Source organism: Pimephales promelas, chromosome 16, assembly GCF_988280905.1.
Source record: "Pimephales promelas chromosome 16, fPimPro1.hap1.1, whole genome shotgun sequence".
In the NCBI taxonomy this organism is placed as follows: domain Eukaryota; kingdom Metazoa; phylum Chordata; class Actinopteri; order Cypriniformes; family Leuciscidae; genus Pimephales; species Pimephales promelas.
The window spans coordinates 10,021,092-10,041,013 of NC_142784.1; the positions used below are offsets into that span (position 1 = coordinate 10,021,092).

The following is a 19,922-nucleotide window of genomic DNA, read 5'->3' on the forward strand; positions in this document are numbered from 1 at the left end:
GAATGGGGTTTCAATGGAGGAACAGCCATCTCTTAGCCTTCATTGAAAACCATCTTCACTGATGTCCTGAAGATGAACGAAAGTCTAATGGGTTTGGAACGACTTGAGAGTGAGTAAATGATGACAGAAATGTAATTTCTGTGTGAACTGTCCCTTTAAGAGAACACAGCCTGTGTTTGTATGAGGGACAGACTAATTACAGCTTCCTGTATTTCCTGTTGTAGGAATCTACATCTCAAATATGGCATGTTGTATATCAAAAGAAGCCAGACAGATATACTACAGGCTATTTGAACAACAGATGTTAAAACTCCTGTTGACTCGTTTTTGTTTTATTTTGACAGCATGTTTGAGCTTCAATGTGATTAAAAACCTAAATTCAATAAAACAATCGAGTCTCTTCAGAATTGTTTTACTAAACTGCTCAATTCATATGGATTAGTTTTTTGATCTTAGTCTTTTTATTAACCTTTTTAAAGTAAAGGTTAGTTGCCTGGACTGTCAATGGAGGGACAGAAGTGGCTCAGATTTAAAAAGATCCTCAATTGTGTTTCCCGAAGATGAACGAAAGTTACAGGTTTGGAATGACATTAAGGAAAAGTAAATGATGAACTATCCCCAATATGAAACTCTGCATTATCATAGTTGGTCTGAAAGACAGGAACGGACACCAGAAGACAACATCTGCTATCATGGCAACATCTCTGAGAAAGCAACACGTACTAGTATTAATCTGAATTGTCTTCTTGCACAATTCGTGAAACAGCAGTGTGAAATCTAGCTAGTTGTAGAACGGCCATAGTTCTTCTTTCATCGTCAAGAATAGAGAAGGCAAGTGACCAGGTGTCTTGGAGGCTGACCTGCGCAACTTCTCGGCATTGAATATATAGCGTCACACTGTTTCTTGAACATGTTTGTGTAGACTTCCTCTTTTCAGTGACCTTAGATGACAACATGAGCCGGGCTGTTTGTATTTCAGACACGCACACACGGGTACGCTCCCTCAGAAGACCAAATGTCACCCTCCTCCTCTCGTCCTCTGTGTAGCCCACGCTAATCAGTTTGGCTATAGTAGCAGAGGCCTCCTGTAGAGTGTGGCTCCTTATAGCTTTGACAGAAGGAGTGATGGGGGAGGGATGCTGCTCCAAAGGCTCTTAAAGCCTCAGATCTGCAGTGTCAAACTTATTTTATGCTTCGGACGTTAATATCATCTTGCTTAGCTGCTGTGCACCTCTCAGTCCCTGTCCCACAATTAATGGTAAATGACCTCACTGTTGCCATGGAGATGGACTGAGCCGCACGAGTGACAGATGGAGGGGGTTACAGAAAGACGAGGGAGTGGGCTGTCTTCGAGGACAACCAAAGCCCCACCATGCCGTTGGAAAGTCCTGCGAAGTGGATGCAGCTCGGGCTGATTGATTACAGCTCGCCAGTGTCTACCAGCCAGCAGATCTCATAACTGGATTCACTTGAACAAAAAACTACTAATTAATCTAATTAAAGTACTTTTAATACCATCAGCACAACATATTGTGACTTGCACTTTCCCAGTCCTAAAAGAGTAAGGCCTGTTGTTATGTTAAGTCCAGCCTTGAGCAGAACTGCAGGATCTGAGCGGGCATTTGAAGTTTGAAGCTTGAACCCGCCCTGTGAAAGATACCCTCTGTCCTGACATGACAGATTTAATTAAAAATACTATCAAACGCCTTATTATTTCCTACCAGATTTCAGAGGCTTGTTATGTGCAAAGTAAAATCTATCAATGTATCGGCCAATAATCACTATCGCAACATGACATCATGACTTTTGCGTACACGTCACTTTCAAGTCAAGTGGCGTGTTATCTCTATGCATTTTGAGCTATCCGTGTGTATGACTACGCCATTAAACGTCTGAGTGATTCCGCGTGTATGTACGCTGTACGTTAAATGTCTGAGCGAAATGATGCAAAATGTAGATCTACATCTGGGGAGCGATCTTTTTTTTCCTAGAATGGTAGGGGAACACTCATAAATGGTATTAACCCCAGTGAAGGGTGGGTTTAGGGACGGGGTTGGTCATTTATTTATATATACAGTAATGTAACTTTAAGTCATCGGCGTTCATAAACACGCTGAAAAGCGATTATGCGTGTTGATAGCACGCCAAAAATGGAAATACGAATTGGCGTGTCATACACAAGCTATTTCATGAGATCAGTCTGGCTATCAGCCAATAAAACAAAGACTGTAGATATACAAAGACAGTTCACGCCCATTACTTATGAATGGGAGAAACTCCAACACGGTAAACAGAGGAATACGTCCCTCCTTCTAAAGTAAAAGAGCCAATTGCTGTTTGGTAGAGCCATTGCGTCACTGCAGCTGCCGATCGAAGCTCTGGTTCGGCTTGGGACTCCACATGCGCATTGGCTCGTCTAGCCTATTGAAGCATAAGAAACCACATTTATGGGACAGTTCATGTCAGATTTTGTGAGTTCGTCAAGCCGTTTTTGAGATTTCAGGCCCCATTCAAATAGATAGGACTTGGTCTTGGATGCCCGAAATAGCTGCCCGGAGGCGTTGCAATTGCAAAAATGGCCGCCGACTTTCCTTGAAAGGGGCTTTGGATAAAAGCAATTGCACTGCCCGGGCACAAGAAAAATAGCTTTTTGGAATTAAATTGGCAAATGCTCAACAGTCTATGATTAGATCATTATTGCAGTGATTGTGATGTTTCTAGCATGTTTGGCAACAGTTCTTCTATCCCTAACTGATGGAGTGTGTAGCTTTTCATTTCTTTAAAGGGTTAGTTCACCCAAAAATGAAAATTAAAGTAAATCAGTAATTACTCACCCCCATGCTGTACCAACCCCGTAAGACCTTCGTTCATCTTCGGAACACAAATGAAGATATTTTTGATTAAATTTGAGAGCTGTATAACTACCACATTGGCTCCTAAGGGACTGGCTCTTGACGGCCCAGAAAGTCAATGAAGAAAATGTTTAAATATCCCAAGTGACTACCGTGGCTCAACTATATGTTTATCAAGCGACGCGAATACTTTTTGTGCGAAAAAACGCACAAAAAATACTTTTTGTACACTACTTCAGATCGCAAATCTCGCGCATGCGTTGTGGAAATCTAAGGAAGTCTCGTTTCTGGCCTACAAGGAAGAAAAGAAATAGTCGAATAAACTCGTTATTTTTGTTTGTTTTTTCGCACAAAAAGTATTCGCGTCGCTTGATAAACATATAGTTGAGCCACGGTAGTCACTTGGGATATTTAAACATTTTCTTCATTGACTTTCTGGGCCGTCAAGAGGCAGTCCCTTAGGAGCCAATGTGGTAGTTATACAGCTCTCAAATTTAATCAAAAATATCTTCATTTGTGTTCCGAAGACGAACGAAGGTCTTACGGGGTTGGTACAGCATGGGGGTGAGTAATTAATGACTTAATTTTCATTTTTGGGTGAACTAACCCTTTAAAAACATGTACTGTAGGAAGACACATCATGGCCATATTGCAGGATGACAATGTCAAGATTCATTAGGCTCAAACTGTGAAAGAATGGTTGGGAGGAGCATGAAGAATCGTTTAATTGATTGAAAATCTTTGGGATGTGCTGGAAGAGACTTTACAGAGTGCTGGACTCTTGCATTGGCAATATTGGACGGAAATACCACCACAACATTTATTTCCATCAAGAGGTGCATCAATGTTTGTCTGTTGATAATTTTAACCTTTATTATTGTAGTAATGTACCACATGAGAGGGTTTCCTGTGCAGTTTAGCTTTATTTGGGAGGGAGATTTTCCTTAAGAAAATCAAGCTATTCGTATCGGCAGATATCATTCTGAATAATCGGCTATCGTATCGGTGGAGAAATTCAGTATCTCTATGACCCCCATCCCCCAAAACTATCCTAAAATGATCAAGGCCGGCCTGTTTCTTCAGCCCCCCATTACTGTGTCGGCCTCAGACCGCAGCAGAATCACCTCTTCCAGGTCAGTGCTCTTCAGTCTATCGATGATGGAGATGGAGAGAAGGAAGAGAGCAGAGAGAAAGAGAAAGGGGGAAGTAAAGATGGGGGTCAGGCCAGGCTGACAGACGAAGATCTTGGGGATTTATGGCAGGCCAACTGAAGGACGGAAGAGAATGACAATAGAGAGGAGTAGGGGAGGGTCACGGCAGGGCGATAGTGTCTTAAGACCACATACAATGATAAAAGCTCACATGTAATAGGAAGAGAACTAGAAGGTGAGCCATTATAACCATGATATAATGTCTATAAAATGCTCTAGACTGCCTCCGGACCATGATGCTAATATAAGGTGTTAAAGGTGTTGCTATGTGGTCTGAAATTGATCTGATTAATAAGCCTGGTCAACGTTTATTAACAAGTAAAATGACCCTGACAGTGACAGTAAGAGTGTAATAGATGTCCTTGAGTTCGTCTGTGGTTTGTGTGCTGCATATCGATGTGGGTTTTGCATTCCTCCAGTGTGCTCTTTACGACTCGCCACTGAAGAGCAATGATGCGCATGTTTAGGTTTAAAACGCCACCTCATCTGTTTAGTGTTGTTGTGCTTTCAATGCATCATGCTGCCCTGCACACAACCGTTTTGTTGCTGCGTGTTCAAGCATGTGAAAACCACAGCATGACTGTGCTAAAATCAGCACAACTATGCAAAAGTTCCATTATATAAGGCTAAGTTCATCTGACATATAGTTGGTTAATACCGAATTCATCATTAAAGTATTAAAACATCAAAGCTTGTAATTAAAAGATCAATATCAATTCATTATTAAGTGATTTTCTAATCGGGGTTTGAGGGACTTGTGGTGCCTTAAACTTTGACTTTTACATTTTCTAAAGAAATTGTGGGTGATGCTGGTGGTTGTCAGGGCTGTGCAGTCGCTAAGATGTTATATTAAAAACAACAACCCGTGAAGTCGTGTTTTACAGCGGATTTAGAACAGCTAAAGGGGTGTTGTTGGGCACGACTCAGAACGTTTTTTTAAAAATGGTGACTCCATAAAAATATTCATTTTAATATTTTATTTTATTCATAAAATAAACACCAGCAACAAAAAATATAACTTTATAACACATTTATTTATCCGCCAAGCAATGTAGTTCCAAAGAGGTTGCTAAGCAACACATCTAGCAACAAAGCATCTCAAACGGCAGTTGCGCAGTAACGCTAATGTAATGCGTTCAAAAGTGTGTGTTTGTTGAGTAATTTAGAACGGCTTCGAACGCGGCTCAACCAATCAGAATCAAGGACTGGAACTATCTGTTTTATAATTATTTTAAAGAATTGGTATATGGTTGCCAGAATGATTTTGTTTGTCTCCTTAAAGCTACACTGTGTGATTTTTACCCCCATCTAGCGGTGGAAAGGTATATGACCATCCAGTGAATATTACATACATCCAAAGCGTGTGCATAGAAACCTATGTTTAGACAGCGCGCAAATACTTATTTTCGAGGTCTTTCTCTTCTAATTCACACAAAATTTAATTAAATGTCCCTTCTTGGATGTGTGCAGCTCTTAAAGTGACAGCAGCCTAATGCCTCGTGTCCACTGACAGTACGGTATACGAGTTTTGGTGGTACCTTTATCAGAAGTTGTGAATGGTACCCCAATTCTGAACCAGACTGTACCACTTTTTTGGGACCCTCCCATTAGGGTACCTAATACAGCAGTCCGGTACTAAAGGGTGGAATCACTGCAGAACGTTGATTGGTTGGCAGAGAATCGTCACTTGCACAAGAGGTGCACTCGTCCTGCCCTGTCCTGTGCCGCCTAATATTCCTGCTGCTCTGCTGTCTGTGTTTCAATGTTAATAAAACAACAAAAGACAACAAAATTGCTCCATACTCATGACTCAATGACTTATCGGCCCCAAAAGATCTGTGCATCCCAATTATCACTTTTTCCCCCTAATTAAGACTTTCTCACCTTAAGGGGTTTTGTATGTGTTTAGATATGACTGGTTCCTTCTTCACTGTGGTTTTTGGTATGTTAAGTTTAATACCTTGGGTTAGGAATTTGAACAAACCCCAAACTTGGCTATGAGTATTTTAAATAGCAAGCACCGCTAATTAGACGAACAAACCTTTTGTCGTGAGATTGAGAACAGTCACATAAGTTTAAATGGAGGTCAATAAAGCCCATTGTAGAACGTCCTCAACAAGTTGCCTATGATCTCAAGAGGCTTTTTAAAGGACTGTCCTGCAAACGGGTAACAAAGCATGCCAACAGGCTTGATTTACAGTGAAATCTTTTGTCACTGTGCTGTCCCGCTCCATTCTTGTCTACTCTTACTCAGCAACAAGTTGTCTCTTTAGTGTCATGTCACCAGTGCAGTGCGTCAAGCCACGGTGACCCGAGTTCCCTTACATTTGCTGGGTGGCCTCTCCCTAACCCAGGAAAAGAGAAACCGAGATTGGGGGGAGGGCAAGTGACATAGAAAAGTAGAGAGAGAATAGAAGGAGAGACCTCCAGCCACTTTGAAGCTTCTCTCTGGTTCCTGTGTCAGGCTTCTCCCCAGTGGGACAAAAGGCCTTTATGTGCGGCTCAGGCGGGGGGCTGCAGGGGGTATTGTGGGACTGGGGCGGTGGGCGGCAGGGCTAGATCCCCCCGTCTATTGATTTTCTCTGTATATTCTGCCTCACCCCCTCCACCCCGGCCAGGCTTACCAGCTGTCTGCTCTACACCTCTCCCAGCCTCCTCCCAAAGCCCCGCCACAAAGACACACAGATCATATGGGCACCGGCATTAGCATACTTATTGGACCCGAGGCTTAAAGGAACTACATGAAGACACGCTCAAGAAAATATTGATTTGCACAAGTATAGACGGAACCATGCTTGTTTTGAGCGCACACGTAGGACAAGAACATCAGTGCCGTCTAAGTGGATGACCTTCAATTTGTGGTGTGACCTTTACGCACTTGCATATGTCGGGTTACTTCCATCAGTATGTTTACGCGAACATTCGTCGCAATTGTGCAAGTCATAAATATCATATCTCTAAAGGGTCAAAATCTGTAAATAATGTTGGAGAGGTTTACGCGGAATTTAATGTGCCACGCGTGTTCTCAGACACACGCTGCTCTTGTAAGAATAGGTCTATATTCTCTGGGCTCGCTCTGAGAATCCTGCACATAAAACGTGTTTAGTGCAATCGTGAATCTCTCCTTTCCCCCAGCTAACAATTTTAGGTTATAAGAACGTTTTCATAACGTTTTCCATTAAGTTATAAAAACGTTATTTCTGAATGTTTTAGGAACATTCAAAACGTTCCGTTTTTTTAGACATTGTAATAACGTTATTTCTTAGTTATAGGAACGTTATTCAAAACATTATTAGAACGTTCAATTCTCCTGTTATATAAAGGTTGTATTAACGTTATTTCCTGGTTATAATAAGGTTATTAGGACGTTAAGAAATAACAATTTTAGGTTATACTGGGCGCTATTCTGTTCTACAATATTAACTAATGACAGTAAAATAGACCATCCTAAGTCAATTTATTGCAGTAACTTTGACACAGATGCTTTGAACACCTGATTATGCATGGGGAAAAAAAACGTCATAAACCGGAAAACCGGCTTAATTTTGAAAAAAAAAAAAGTGAAATAAATTTAGGGCTGTCGCAATAACCACAATATTGTAGGACCGCGCTTTAGACAAGTCAACCGCAGAGGCTTGCACGTAACCGCAGCAACCGCGATATTCACATATTTTTATAAGGCTATACCCTTCTTGTTTTGAACTTCATGCATGTGTATTGAATGTTATGTCGTATCATCATTTTAACGTTCACGTCACGGGTATTTCCCATAAATGCGCGTCAGCAGCAGCGCTGATCGGCATCCCATAGCGCGAGGAAATAAAATCACAGAGTCACGCATTGAATCAATGCCATATTTGCCGCATTACCCATGCGACGCATTGCTGCTCAGCTGAGCCTTGATAAGTGGAACTCAAAGTTAAAAATAATTAACATCTTGTTTCATTAGGCTACATCTCTTTTAATGAATCAGCTTTTTTGAACGTGTTCGTTGAATGAACGGTTTAATGTCTCACTCAAAGTCCGTTGTCATGAGCGAAATACTTTCAATGCGCTTATAGATGTCCTCGTAAACTTTATTTATATAGCAACAAATACATATAAATTAAATAAATAAATAAATGGCGGTAATACAGCATATCGCACTATTGAGCCACTCAACATTACCCCAAGGGAAATTCCATAACCGCGACAGCCCTATAAATTTTTGGTCAAACCGCCCAGCACTATTGTGAAGTGTGATATTTTATTGTGGTTGTTGTATCATAATTTGCTGAAATTTATTTGCAAGGAAGTATTGTATCTATTAATGGGAAAAACTACTGTAACGTCTTCAGCTAGTCAGCTTGAGACCCTTTCCATCTAAACTGGTTATCTCTCTTAAGCTTAGTAGTGAATATTTAATGAGCTGTAGGATAATCACATTCATCTGAATTCACGCAGAACAACCAAAACAAAGTTCCTCTGCAAAATTCATGCAGTTTTTTTTTTTGCCGCTAAAGGGACTAAAGTTACATAGTGTACCTTTAACTAGGAGGCAAGCTATCATTATGTTTAATGAAAAGGGCATATTTAGTGGAATGAGTTGCCTCGGTTTACTCTGTCTGTCCCTGTGATTATTGTTCTGTAGATGGATGGATGGATGGATGGATAGAGGAGTAGAAGAATAGAAAGGGAATGACCCCCCCCCCCCCTCACACACACACACACACACACACACTTTCCGGTGGGGGAGAAAGTTCGAAGGTAACATGCTGTGACCCTGATAGGATCCTCCTCCATCCGTTCCGTCTCATCCTCTCACTGTCCCTTTTGTCATGTCTGCTCATCAGTGTTACCTCCATCATCATCATCATCCTCATCAACGAGATCATTCCTGAGGACAGGCTGAGTGTGTGTGTTTGTCAGTGCACACACACCTGATGACTGTAATGTGTGTGTGTGTGTCTACAGGGGGTGTGCAGCAGTGAGCGTGACGGGATCTGAACAGAAACGGCCCGGTCATCTTTTCTATGATGGCCAACACGGTGAGTTCTGACGCGTGTGAACATCAGGTTATATAATTAACGGGACTCTCAAGTCCCTTACGGTTTCAGTGTCAACATGTTAACCACTTTGTTTCCGCTGTTGCCGACATAAAAGCAGAAGAGATCTTTTGAAGAGGCGCTTCTGAAAGGCTTTTTGAGGTCATCTGGTCTAAGTATTACATCCGCAACATAGGAGCAGAATCTAACACGCATCATTTTGTGACTTCATAATGCTATGATGAGAGAAACCACTTCTGCTAAACTAAACGTAATGACATAGAGATGTATGATATTATAACAGTTACCCGGGTCTTTTAAGATTTCTTGGTAAAATGTTCCCAAGTCTCACTGGATTATGGATATTTTGAAGTGTATAAAACTATAATGCCCTGTATAACAACTGACAGATGACCTATAGCTGACATTTCTCATTTAGCTTAAATGTCCTTCTATGATGTCATGTTGATTAAATCATGGTGACATGTTCCACGACCTCCGACCCCTGTGAATAGATGTCTCTGTAAACTCGACCGACATCTGTTTACTCGTCCGTTTAAAGCCTTCAGTTCCATAGATGTTCACAGTCTTTCAGTGGCTAACACTGCTGGTTGAATGTAGCTCTCCGGCTGAGCGTTTTTAATGATGATTTAACAACCTCGTGCACGGTAAGGACGTCGGTTCGCTAAAATGACATCCGCTTTTATATTTTAGTTTTAGCCAGTTGAAGCTTGTGTTGTTTTCTCCCTCTCCTACCACAGACCCGGCCGCTCTGCTGTGGTGAGATATCATGCTATCGCTTCAGAAACAGACCTCCGTCCTTCTGTACTCTGATCCGCACAATAATCTGATGCCTCACAGTTCACAGCGGGTCTGCATTATATAAAAGACATGAAAACATAGATGTTTTATTTAAAACAATTACAAAATGGTGTTTTTTTTATTTATAATTTGATCGGTTTGTAGTTTAAAAATGTTTATTGAAGCACAGCAGTTTATCACATTGTCATTTGTGTCGGTGTAAATTAGAGCCGCACTGTATATATTAAAGTAAAATGGATAACACTTATCGATTGTCAAATTGTGCCGACATGCATTTATTTTTACGACAACCTGTCTTGATTGTTTAACAGCATCAGAAGAGCAATATTCGTGAAATGACAATGTAGGATTTAGAACAATCCTTATATCTCTCGATTGTGCTTAAAACAAGCAGGTACTTTTGATATTTTGCTATCTTATGAAATGATTTCATATTTGAACTAACTGTCCATTTTTGGAGCCGTTTTCCTTCCTTCCTTCTGTCCTTCCTTCCTCCCTTCTGTCCTTCCTTCCTCCCTTCTGTCCTTCCTTCCTTCCTTCCTTCTGTCCTTCCTTCCTTCCTCCCTTCCGTCTGTCCTTCCTTCTGTCCTTCCTTCCTTTCTTCTGTCCTTCCTTCTTTTCTTCTGTCCTTCCTTCCTTCCTTCTTTCCTTCCTTCTGTCCTTCGGTCCTTCCTTCCTTCCTTCTGTCCTTCCTTCCTTCCTTCTTGCTGTCCTTCCTTCCTTCTTTCCGTCTGTCCTTCCTTCCTTCCTTCTGTCCTTCCTTCCTTCCTTCCTTCTGTCCTTCTGTCCTTCCTTCCTTCCTTCTTTCCGTCTGTCCTTCCTTCCTTCCTTCCTGCTGTCCTTCCTGCTGTCCTTCCTTCCTTCTGTCCTTCCGTCCGTCATTCCTTCTGTCCTTTCTTCCGTCCTTCTGTCCTTCCTTCCTTTCTTCTGTCCTTCTGTCCTTCCTTCCTTCCTTCCTTCTGTCCTTCCTTACTTTCTTCTGTCCTTCTGTCCTTCCTTCCTTCCTTCCTTCCTTCCTTCCTTCCTTCTGTCCTTCCGTCCGTCATTCCTTATGTCCTTCTGTCCTTCCTTCCTTCCTTCTGTCCTTCCGTCCGTCATTCCTTCTGTCCTTCTGTCCTTCCTTCCTTTCTTCTGTCCTTCCTTTTGTCCTTCCTTCCTTCCTTCTGTCCTTCCTTACTTCTGTCCTTCCTTCCTTCCGTCCTTCCTTATGTCCTTCCTTCCTTTCTTCTGTCCTTCTGTCCTTCCTTCCTTCTTTCCTTCCTTCCTTCTGTCCTTCCGTCCTTCCTTCCTTCCGTCCTTCCTTCTGTCCTTCCTTCTGTCCTTCCTTCCTTCTGTTCTTCCTTACTTTCTTCTGTCCTTCCTACTTGCTACCTTCCTTCCGTCCTTCCTTCCTTCCTTCCTTCCTTCCTTCCTTCCTTCCTTTTGTCCTTCCGTCCTTACTTCTGTCCTTCCTTCCGTCCTTCCTTATGTCCTTCCTTCCTTTCTTCTGTCCTTCCTTCTTTCCTTCCTTCCGTCCTTCCTTCTGTCCTTCCTTCCTTCCTTCTGTTCTTCCTTACTTTCTTCTGTCCTTCCTACTTCCTACCTTCCTTCTGTCCTTCCTTCCTTCTGTCCTTCCTTCCTTCCTTCTGTCCTTCCTTTCTTCTGTCCTTCCTTCCTTCCTTCCTCCCTTCCTTCCTTCTGTCCTTCCTTTCTTCTGTCCTTCCTTCCGTCCTTCCTTCTGTCCTTCCTTCCTTCCTTCCTCCCTTCCTTTCTTCTGTCCTTCTGTCCTTCCTTCTTTCCTTCCTTCCTTCTGTCCTTCCGTCCTTCCTTCCTTCCGTCCTTCCTTCTGTCCTTCCTTCTGTCCTTCCTTCCTTCTGTTCTTCCTTACTTTCTTCTGTCCTTCCTACTTGCTACCTTCCTTCCGTCCTTCCTTCCGTCCTTCCTTCCTTCCTTCCTTCCTTCCTTTTGTCCTTCCGTCCTTACTTCTGTCCTTCCTTCCGTCCTTCCTTATGTCCTTCCTTCCTTTCTTCTGTCCTTCCTTCTTTCCTTCCTTCCGTCCTTCCTTCTGTCCTTCCTTCCTTCCTTCTGTTCTTCCTTACTTTCTTCTGTCCTTCCTACTTCCTACCTTCCTTCTGTCCTTCCTTCCTTCTGTCCTTCCTTCCTTCCTTCTGTCCTTCCTTTCTTCTGTCCTTCCTTCCTTCCTTCCTTCCTTCTGTCCTTCCTTTCTTCTGTCCTTCCTCCCTTCCTTTCTTCTGTCCTTCCTTCCTTCCTTCCTTCCTTCCATCCTTCCTTCAAAACATATTTTGAGATTAATTAAACAAGTCCAAGGTAGCAATAAATAACATCAACAAAACCTTTTTTAATTACAGTGTTAATTTGCACTGTATATTGCAAACTAATATTTATTTTTTATTTTTAACTCTTCCTTAATTTCTTCTCCTTTTAGGTTGGTGCAGCAGCTCTGTGTGGAGATCTCAAGGCCTTTCTGAACCACAACCTGTCCAAAGGTAAAAGTAAATCTGACACTCTCTTATATGATCACATTAATACATATATAAGTTCAGAAAATAGTAAGTTATTGAATTAGCTTGTTAAAAGGTTGGTTCTTCAAGCACAGGTGCAATAGTAGCACTTCAGAGTGCAATAAACCTTTCCCTTGCACTTCCATTCATCAATTTGGCAGTAAAATAATTTGCAGGCAATTACTAGCAGGCAGTAAACTTTTATGTACTGCCGTTGTCTTGAAATGGTTGTGTTAAAAGTGAAAAGGAGGGGTTTGGGCACGCTACAATAAATGCTCAAGAAATAATTAGTTTAGTAGTCTAATTGCACGCATAATTGCGCACATACATATATGTTGAGTGACTGGTTGAGACGTGCTTTGTATGGTGTCGTAGGTTACATTGTCATGTGACAGAAAATTAACAGTGACTACCTAAATTAACTAATAATAAAGCATATTTAAATAAACTAAATAAACTAGAATAAACTAGAATTCCTTGCACAGAAAATGTCTCTCCAGGAGTTGTCACTTGGATAGTAAAAGCATATAGAATAGTGAAATTGCTCCAAAAATGATCTGTCCAGTCTTGCCTACATTTTTTTTATGTATGCTCTCCACTGACACAATCTTCACTCCTATTGGTCTTCATTTGCATGTTAAACATTTCTCAACTTTGTCATTTATCATAATGGAAGACCTATTATGTCTAAAAATATTTGAAAACTGTCTTTTTGAAAAAAAAACAAAAAAAACAGCATTGTTCCCAAATTAATTTATATTAAAGATGCTGTAAGTAGTTTTCTTTCTTGCATTAGCATCGCCGAGTTTGTGAATTTTAAAGGTGCCGTTGGAGATCTGGGAAATGCTAACTTTAGCCTGCTAGCATTGAAAACTTACAATCCCACTTTCCCTGCAAATTGCCATCCAAAGCCAACTCTCACAGACCAGAAGCGAGACGATCAGAGACAATGTTATTGGATTACACATCATGTGTCATTCGGAGATAAATTTTACGGTACAGTGGGTAACGTTACTACAATAACAAACACAAATAACTTTAAAAACAAATTATTCGCATTCGCTGAGAATTCGCATCAGCTGTGTTTGTGTGTGTGTGTGTGTGTGCTCGGCCATCATCGAGCGGTATTTCAAACTGGACGTGCTGCGATGATGATGGCTCAGTTCACAACAAAACACACAGATCACTTTGGTCTTGTCAATGGAACCATTTGGCAACTTTTTAAAAGTAAACTTTCCATTGAGAGTCTTATTGGCATCCATTTCGCCGTCTCGCGCTCGTCATCCACTCAAAATGGAACGTTAACCAACTATTTGGCCGGCTCGCAAGCGCAAACGAGTGTGTGCGGCGTGCCTGTTGTTTTGTTTCTGGTCTAGCTAGATCCGCTTTTGCTTTGGTCAGTGAAGCAACAAAACGTCCTTGCGCGGCGCAAGCCATTGAAATGGTTCATAGCGCAGCGCGCACATGCCATGTCCTGTTGCAAAAACATGTAAAAGAAAACTACAAAGTTTGCTAGGCCAAAAAGGCCGTTAATCGCGTGATAAAAAAAATGACGCCGTTAAAATGGGTTTGCGCCAACGGCGTTAATAACGCTAAGTACTATCTAATACTGCACTGCCATCTGTTGACATGAATAATGATGTTTAAGCATGTTTTTGGTATTTGTCTGTCTTTTCTGCATCTTCAGCCGTACAGGTACTGATTCTCCCATTGTTTCCGCTGGTAAAGTGTGTAAAGTCAGTTGGAACCGAAAGCCTCATGGGCAGCCAATACCTTCCAGAAATGTTGGATAATTTTTGCTTTCAAAAAACAAATGAGTCAATACCTCTTTCCTACCTTTACAAAAGGAACATAAATCGTCAATATCAGAGTATCTTGCAATTAATGAAATAACAGGATTAATGGTGTGCAAATTTTTTTAAATGTATTTATTTGGTTTTATTATCTATTAACTTCCTGACATCCATGCTCTTGCGCACGAGAAACGTTGCACATTATTATAATAAATAATCGCGTAATATTAAGTCTTTAGTAAAATATAAAGTCTTTATTTAATATAAAGTCTTTATTTTTTTTTTATTTTGCAGAGGTCCCTTTAGGGGCTCCGTACGAGTTCGAGTCCCGGCTTGTGGTCTTTTTCTGATCCCATCCCCCGCTCTCTCCCACTTCACTTCCTGCCCTCTCTCCAACTTTGCTTCTTTTTAATTTATTTATTTATTTATTTTTACAGAAACTGTAATAACTTTTTTTAAGTGCATACACTATATGTTGTCTTCAGATTATATTCAGTGATCATAGTCAGTGCCTTTGAGCTAATAATTAACCTGTACTCGGGTTGCCTACACATAGACTGGTAACAGGCTTATGCTGACTGCCGACCACTGGGCCAGACCACAGACCCTTTCTCACACGCAGCGACAAACATAACATTCACAAAGACACGCAGCAACCCTTCCTACACTAAAAAGCTGTGAGAGAAGCTGATCCCTGCACAGCTTGAAACCTGTGAATATGAAGGCTGAACTTGACTATTGTAGAACAAACAGGTCTTGCTTGGAGAACGTGTGAGAAGTTTCAGAGATGCTGATTCGTCCTGTAATCACTTTGGATCATGAGCCGGGACACATACTAGTGACGGGTTTGTGCTGATTGCAGGCCACTAGGCTGGGACACAGACTGGTAACGGAAATGTGCTGACTGCTTGGGCTGGATGTTGAATGCCAGACTGGTCTACAGATTGTGAGCTGACTTGGGCTGATTGTCGGATACTACACTGGTCTGTCGATTGTGGCCTTGCATGTGCTGGTTGTTAAATGCCAGACTGGTCTACAGACCGTGAGCTGAATTTAATTAGGCTGGTTGTTCGATGCCAGACTAGACCACGGATTGTGAGCTCGCTTGGGCTGGTTGTTGGATACTAGATTGGTCTGCCGATTGTAACCTGGCATGTGCTGGTTGTTAAATGCCAGACCGGTCTACAGACCGTGAGCTGACTTGGGCTGGATGCTGGATGCCAGACTAGTCCACGGATTGTGAACTGACTTGGGCTAGTTGTTGAATGCCAAACTCGGCCACCGATCGTAAGCTGACTTGGGCTGGTTGTTCAATGCCAGACTGGACCACAGGTTGTGAGCTGACTTGGGCTATTTATTGGATGTCCAACTAGTCCATAGATTGTGAGCTGGCTTAGGCTGATTGTTGGATGCCAGACAGATCCACCAACTGTGAGCTGGCTTAAGCTGGTCATTGAATGCCTGACTGGTCCCCAGTTTGCAAGCTGGTTTGGGCTGGTTGTTGGGTGCCAGACTGGTCAGCAAGCTGTAAGCTGACTTTGGCTGGCTGTTGGATGCCAGGCTGGTCCACAAATTGTGAGCTGATTTGGGCTAGTTATTGAATACCAGACTGGTCTACAGATTATGAGCTGACTTGTGCTGGTTGTTGGATGCCAGACTAGTCCACAGACTGTAAGCTGGCTTGAGATGGTTATTAGATGTTAGACTGGTCCATAGACTGTGAGCTGACATTGACTGGTTATTAGATACCAGACTGGTCTACCAGTCTATCAACTTTACAATCTAAATAAAGGCAAAAACACCAGAAATAAACCTTAAAAATGGTTTCATTGTCTAATTTTCACTCCTCCATGTCTCTACTATAACAGCAGCCGATGAGCGCGAGGATCCTCTCCGATGTTCAGTGAATCATGGTGGCTCTCGTCATTTTACGTAGCATAGCCAAATACACAAGTTGGCGCCCTGCACCACACAGTACATAATAAAACCCCTTTATAATATATGAAACTTCATCTCTTCAACTCATGTGACTGATTTTTTTTTTATTTAAAACAAACTACTACCTTTTAGGGGCGGGAGTGGTTCATGTAGGTTGTCTACAAATCGAAAGGTTGGTGGTTCAATCCCCGGTTCCACCTGACCAAGTGTTGAGGTGTCCATGAGCAAGACACCTAACCCCAGCTGCTCCCGACGAGCTGGATGGCGCCTCGCATGGCTGACACCCCCGTCGGTGTATGAATGGGTGAATGTGAGGCAATATGTAAAGCGCTTTGGTGGCCATTAGGTCTATGAAAGCGCTATATAAATGCAGTCCATTTACCTTTTAATCAGAATCAATTCGAAGCAAGAGTTTGTGAACGGACAGGATTAAATGCATGCTAAGCTCCAATGATGGCACCTGAGATATTTATTAAATCAAACAAGAAAACATTCACAGTTTTCTACCTACATCAGTCCTATCTATGGCGTGACTGATTAACAATATTGCCTTAAGCAGCCCATTAATAAAACTGATGATGTTAAAAACGGCTACAGTCTTTGTTGGAGTGATTGAAGGCAACAATTCTTTCTTTTTTTCCTAGTCTTTTCAAGTCAGTATGTGATTGAATACTTTTTAATTGCCATTGGCACTCATCCAATTGTGAGTTTTCGGGTGATGCAGATGTGCTCGCCCCGAGACCTGCAGTAACGCGCTGCCTACCAGCTCGGCCCGGTCCTACGCCGGGAGAACATGTGTTCAGGCCGCTCCATTCAGTTCTCATGCTCTCTGGGGCACTGCTCTCAGATCAGTTCAGGCCAGAGCAAGCGAGCGCCCATCGCCTGTGAGTGGCCTGCAGGAGCCGCCGTCTGTGTGTGTGTCTTGTGGAAGTCTTGTGGCAGGCGCTCACACACACGCTCTCATTGAGTGTGCACGTTTCCCACTCGGCATGGGTGAAAGTCCAAGTGTGTGTGGATGGACTCCCTCTGCGCTCGCTCGGCAATGCCTGCCGAGCCTCTCAAGTTTCCACTGAATGGTAACAAAAGGGACACTGAGCGAGAGAGAGAGAGAGCAACACCAGGTCCCAGCCTGCCTTCGAAACATGCTCTCCACTCCTCTTCAGGTAAATCCTGCACCCCCGACTTTTTCTCTTCTTTTTTTCTTTGTGCATTCAGGGATTGTGTCGGAGCAGCTGGGAAGGCTGCACGTGTGTGTTGAGACGGCACGCTGAGAGGAACACACACACACACACACACTCTCTCTCTCTCTCTGGGTCACTGTGGAAGTTCCTCCACAGATCTGCGTTCAGTGGGAGGAGGGGTGAAGCGGGCGCCCCAGTCTGTGTGTGGGACAAGAACTTGAGCTTTATTAGGAAACGAATAGTTAAAGGTGAAGTATGGAAGTGCTTGTCGTGCCGCTTCATAAACAGACAGGTAAATAACTGGAGAATCTGAAGGGAAGGATATCATACACATTTTGTGCAATTTTACAACTTTTGTGTGATAAATGATTCTTTTTAAAGAAAGAGGTTATTTTCTCCTTCTGGTGTTGTTGCCTGTATGTTGAGAGCAGCAGATCTGGGTGGTTGAGTTTGGTGTTTGGTGAGATCCTCTCTGATGTTGCTCGGGCACTGATGTGGTTTTCAGTCGTGTTGAGCGTGCGCTGGAGTTATGTTGTTTGTTTGGGCAGCCCCAGGAAGTGTGTGTTTTCCTCCTGTTGTCTTGGGTCACGTATAGAAGTGTTTGATTTTTGATGTCTTCTGTTATGTGCTTGCATCTGTGTATCATACATTAGTGTAAATGTGTAAAACGCTGAGCACTTTGTGCATGTGCTTTGTAATGTAACACAGAGTCGGCTCAATATTTGTGTGTGTGTGTGTGTGTGTTGGGCTGCTGCTCAGCTGTATTCTAATGTGGCTTTGCTCATTGTCGCTGTAAAGAGCATGTGGCACTGACGCATTCCTGCGCTGAGGCCTTGCACAAAACCCCTTCTTCAGCCAGTCCTGCTGCTGTACGCTCACCATCTGGAGCACATTGTAAAGATTCATTCAAGCTACTTTGACACTTTCTTGCCTTTCAACGTGAAACACTGAAACACTTATTTTACAGGATTAATCAAAAAATTACAATCCATTTGAAAGCTCCATGACTGACTTCCAACGAACACAAAATACATCGCTGAGCTCCCAGAATAGGCTCCCGGAGGAGAATGATATTTAAGTTGTTGTTCATTGCAAATATTTTGCTGTTTTGGAACTTTTAAAGTCACCATGAAATCAAAATTGGAATTAAATGTTCATTTTTCAGCCCTCTCGCAACAACATCACCTTTATTTGCACTGCCACAGCATTTCCCTCCAGCAAACTGTCACTCACAGGAAGTAATCAAAGAAGTTTCAGCTCAAAATAGCCCACAGGTCATATATTACTGCATGCCCTAAATAGCCCGATTTGGCTTAGAGCAAAAACACGCTGTCTGTGTATCTTTCAATAAAAATGAGCTCCTGCTTTCCAGAAGAGGGCTGTAGGGCTGTCGCGGTTATGGAATTTCCCTTGCGGTAATGTTGAGTGGCTCAATAGCGCGATATGCGGTATTACCGCCATTTATTTACTTATTTAATATGTATTTGTTGCTATATAAATAAAGTTTACGATGTGGAGAAAAACGAGGACATTTTCAGTAACCATTGTAACCGAAACTAAACAGCGTCTACACAGTATATGCGCATTGAAAGACTTTCACTCAGCGCGCATATTGTTATGACAACGGACTTTGAGCGAGTCATTGAACCGTTCATTCAACGAACACGTTTAAAAAAGCTGATTCATTAATAGAGATTAGGGGTGTGCAAAGCAGCCGCTATTTGTATTTGTATTTGTATTTGTTCAGGGAGGAAAAGTATTTGTATTTGTATTTGTATTCGAGTAAAATTCAAAATAGGCATAAAAATCTTTAAAAATAGGCCTACTTTATAGTGTATGGATTCTTTAATTATATCCATTATAATAATTATGGATATGCAATATTGGTTGATTTTTTCTATAAATCCAGCAATGAACATGTAACAAGAAAAGTTGAAAAGAAAATAACAGTCAGCCATTACCTCATGAACCATGGTTAAACCAACAACTAATAAAATACAATTGTGAACATTATGAACCCCAACACCACGGTGGAGGACGCTGTGCAGACAGAATAAGTTATATGGATAATTTATAGTGAGGAGGTTGATTATGAGCCCGACGCGAAGCCTGAAGGGTTTTCGCTATAACTACGCCTCGCTCTACATTACCCCGCTTATTACATGGCTACCTACCAAATAAATCAATAATTTGACTCAAAATATGGATATAAAAAGGAGTTTATTGATTTAAAAAACGATTGTATCGCTCCCGCTAAAAAAAGAAAAATAGTCCGTTCTGTCTCTACGTTTAGAATCCATGGCAACGCTCTGTTTTTCATAGCAACGGTGTGTTATACTTATAAGCAGCGGCCTGTTATAATAACAGACCGCATTCTACATTGGAATTCAATCAAGCCATGAAACAAATAATTACCGTTACCGAGCTAACAGAGCTACGTAAACAGAGCGAACATGAAAGCACCCGTCTGCAGACGTCAATAATGGAATATACTCCCGATCAAACTCCGCTTCCCAAAAGTTATAAACTGCCACCGGAACATAGTTAAGGTACAAACATCTATTAAACAAAAATAGTGATGCAGTTAAGTGTTTTGTTTT

At 42.0% G+C, this 19,922-nt stretch overlaps 1 protein-coding gene across 4 annotated transcripts in view; it reads left to right on the top strand.

The window, feature by feature from the left end:
- tfdp2 (transcription factor Dp-2) overlaps window positions 1-19,922 on the top strand; it is a 70,189-nt gene that overhangs the window by 5,468 nt on the left and 44,799 nt on the right. For 2 of the 4 annotated variants that reach the window (XM_039660146.2, XM_089120972.1), the window contains exons 2-3: window positions 9,017-9,090; window positions 12,335-12,395. In XM_039660146.2, the coding sequence (XP_039516080.1) occupies window positions 9,076-9,090; window positions 12,335-12,395 (76 nt within the window). In that variant the 5' untranslated portion in view covers window positions 9,017-9,075. Of the gene's footprint in view, window positions 1-9,016; window positions 9,091-12,334; window positions 12,396-17,121; window positions 17,305-17,514; window positions 17,615-19,922 lie in introns of those variants that run through there. The other 2 variants (XM_039660145.2, XM_039660147.2) reach the window with 2 other exon arrangements.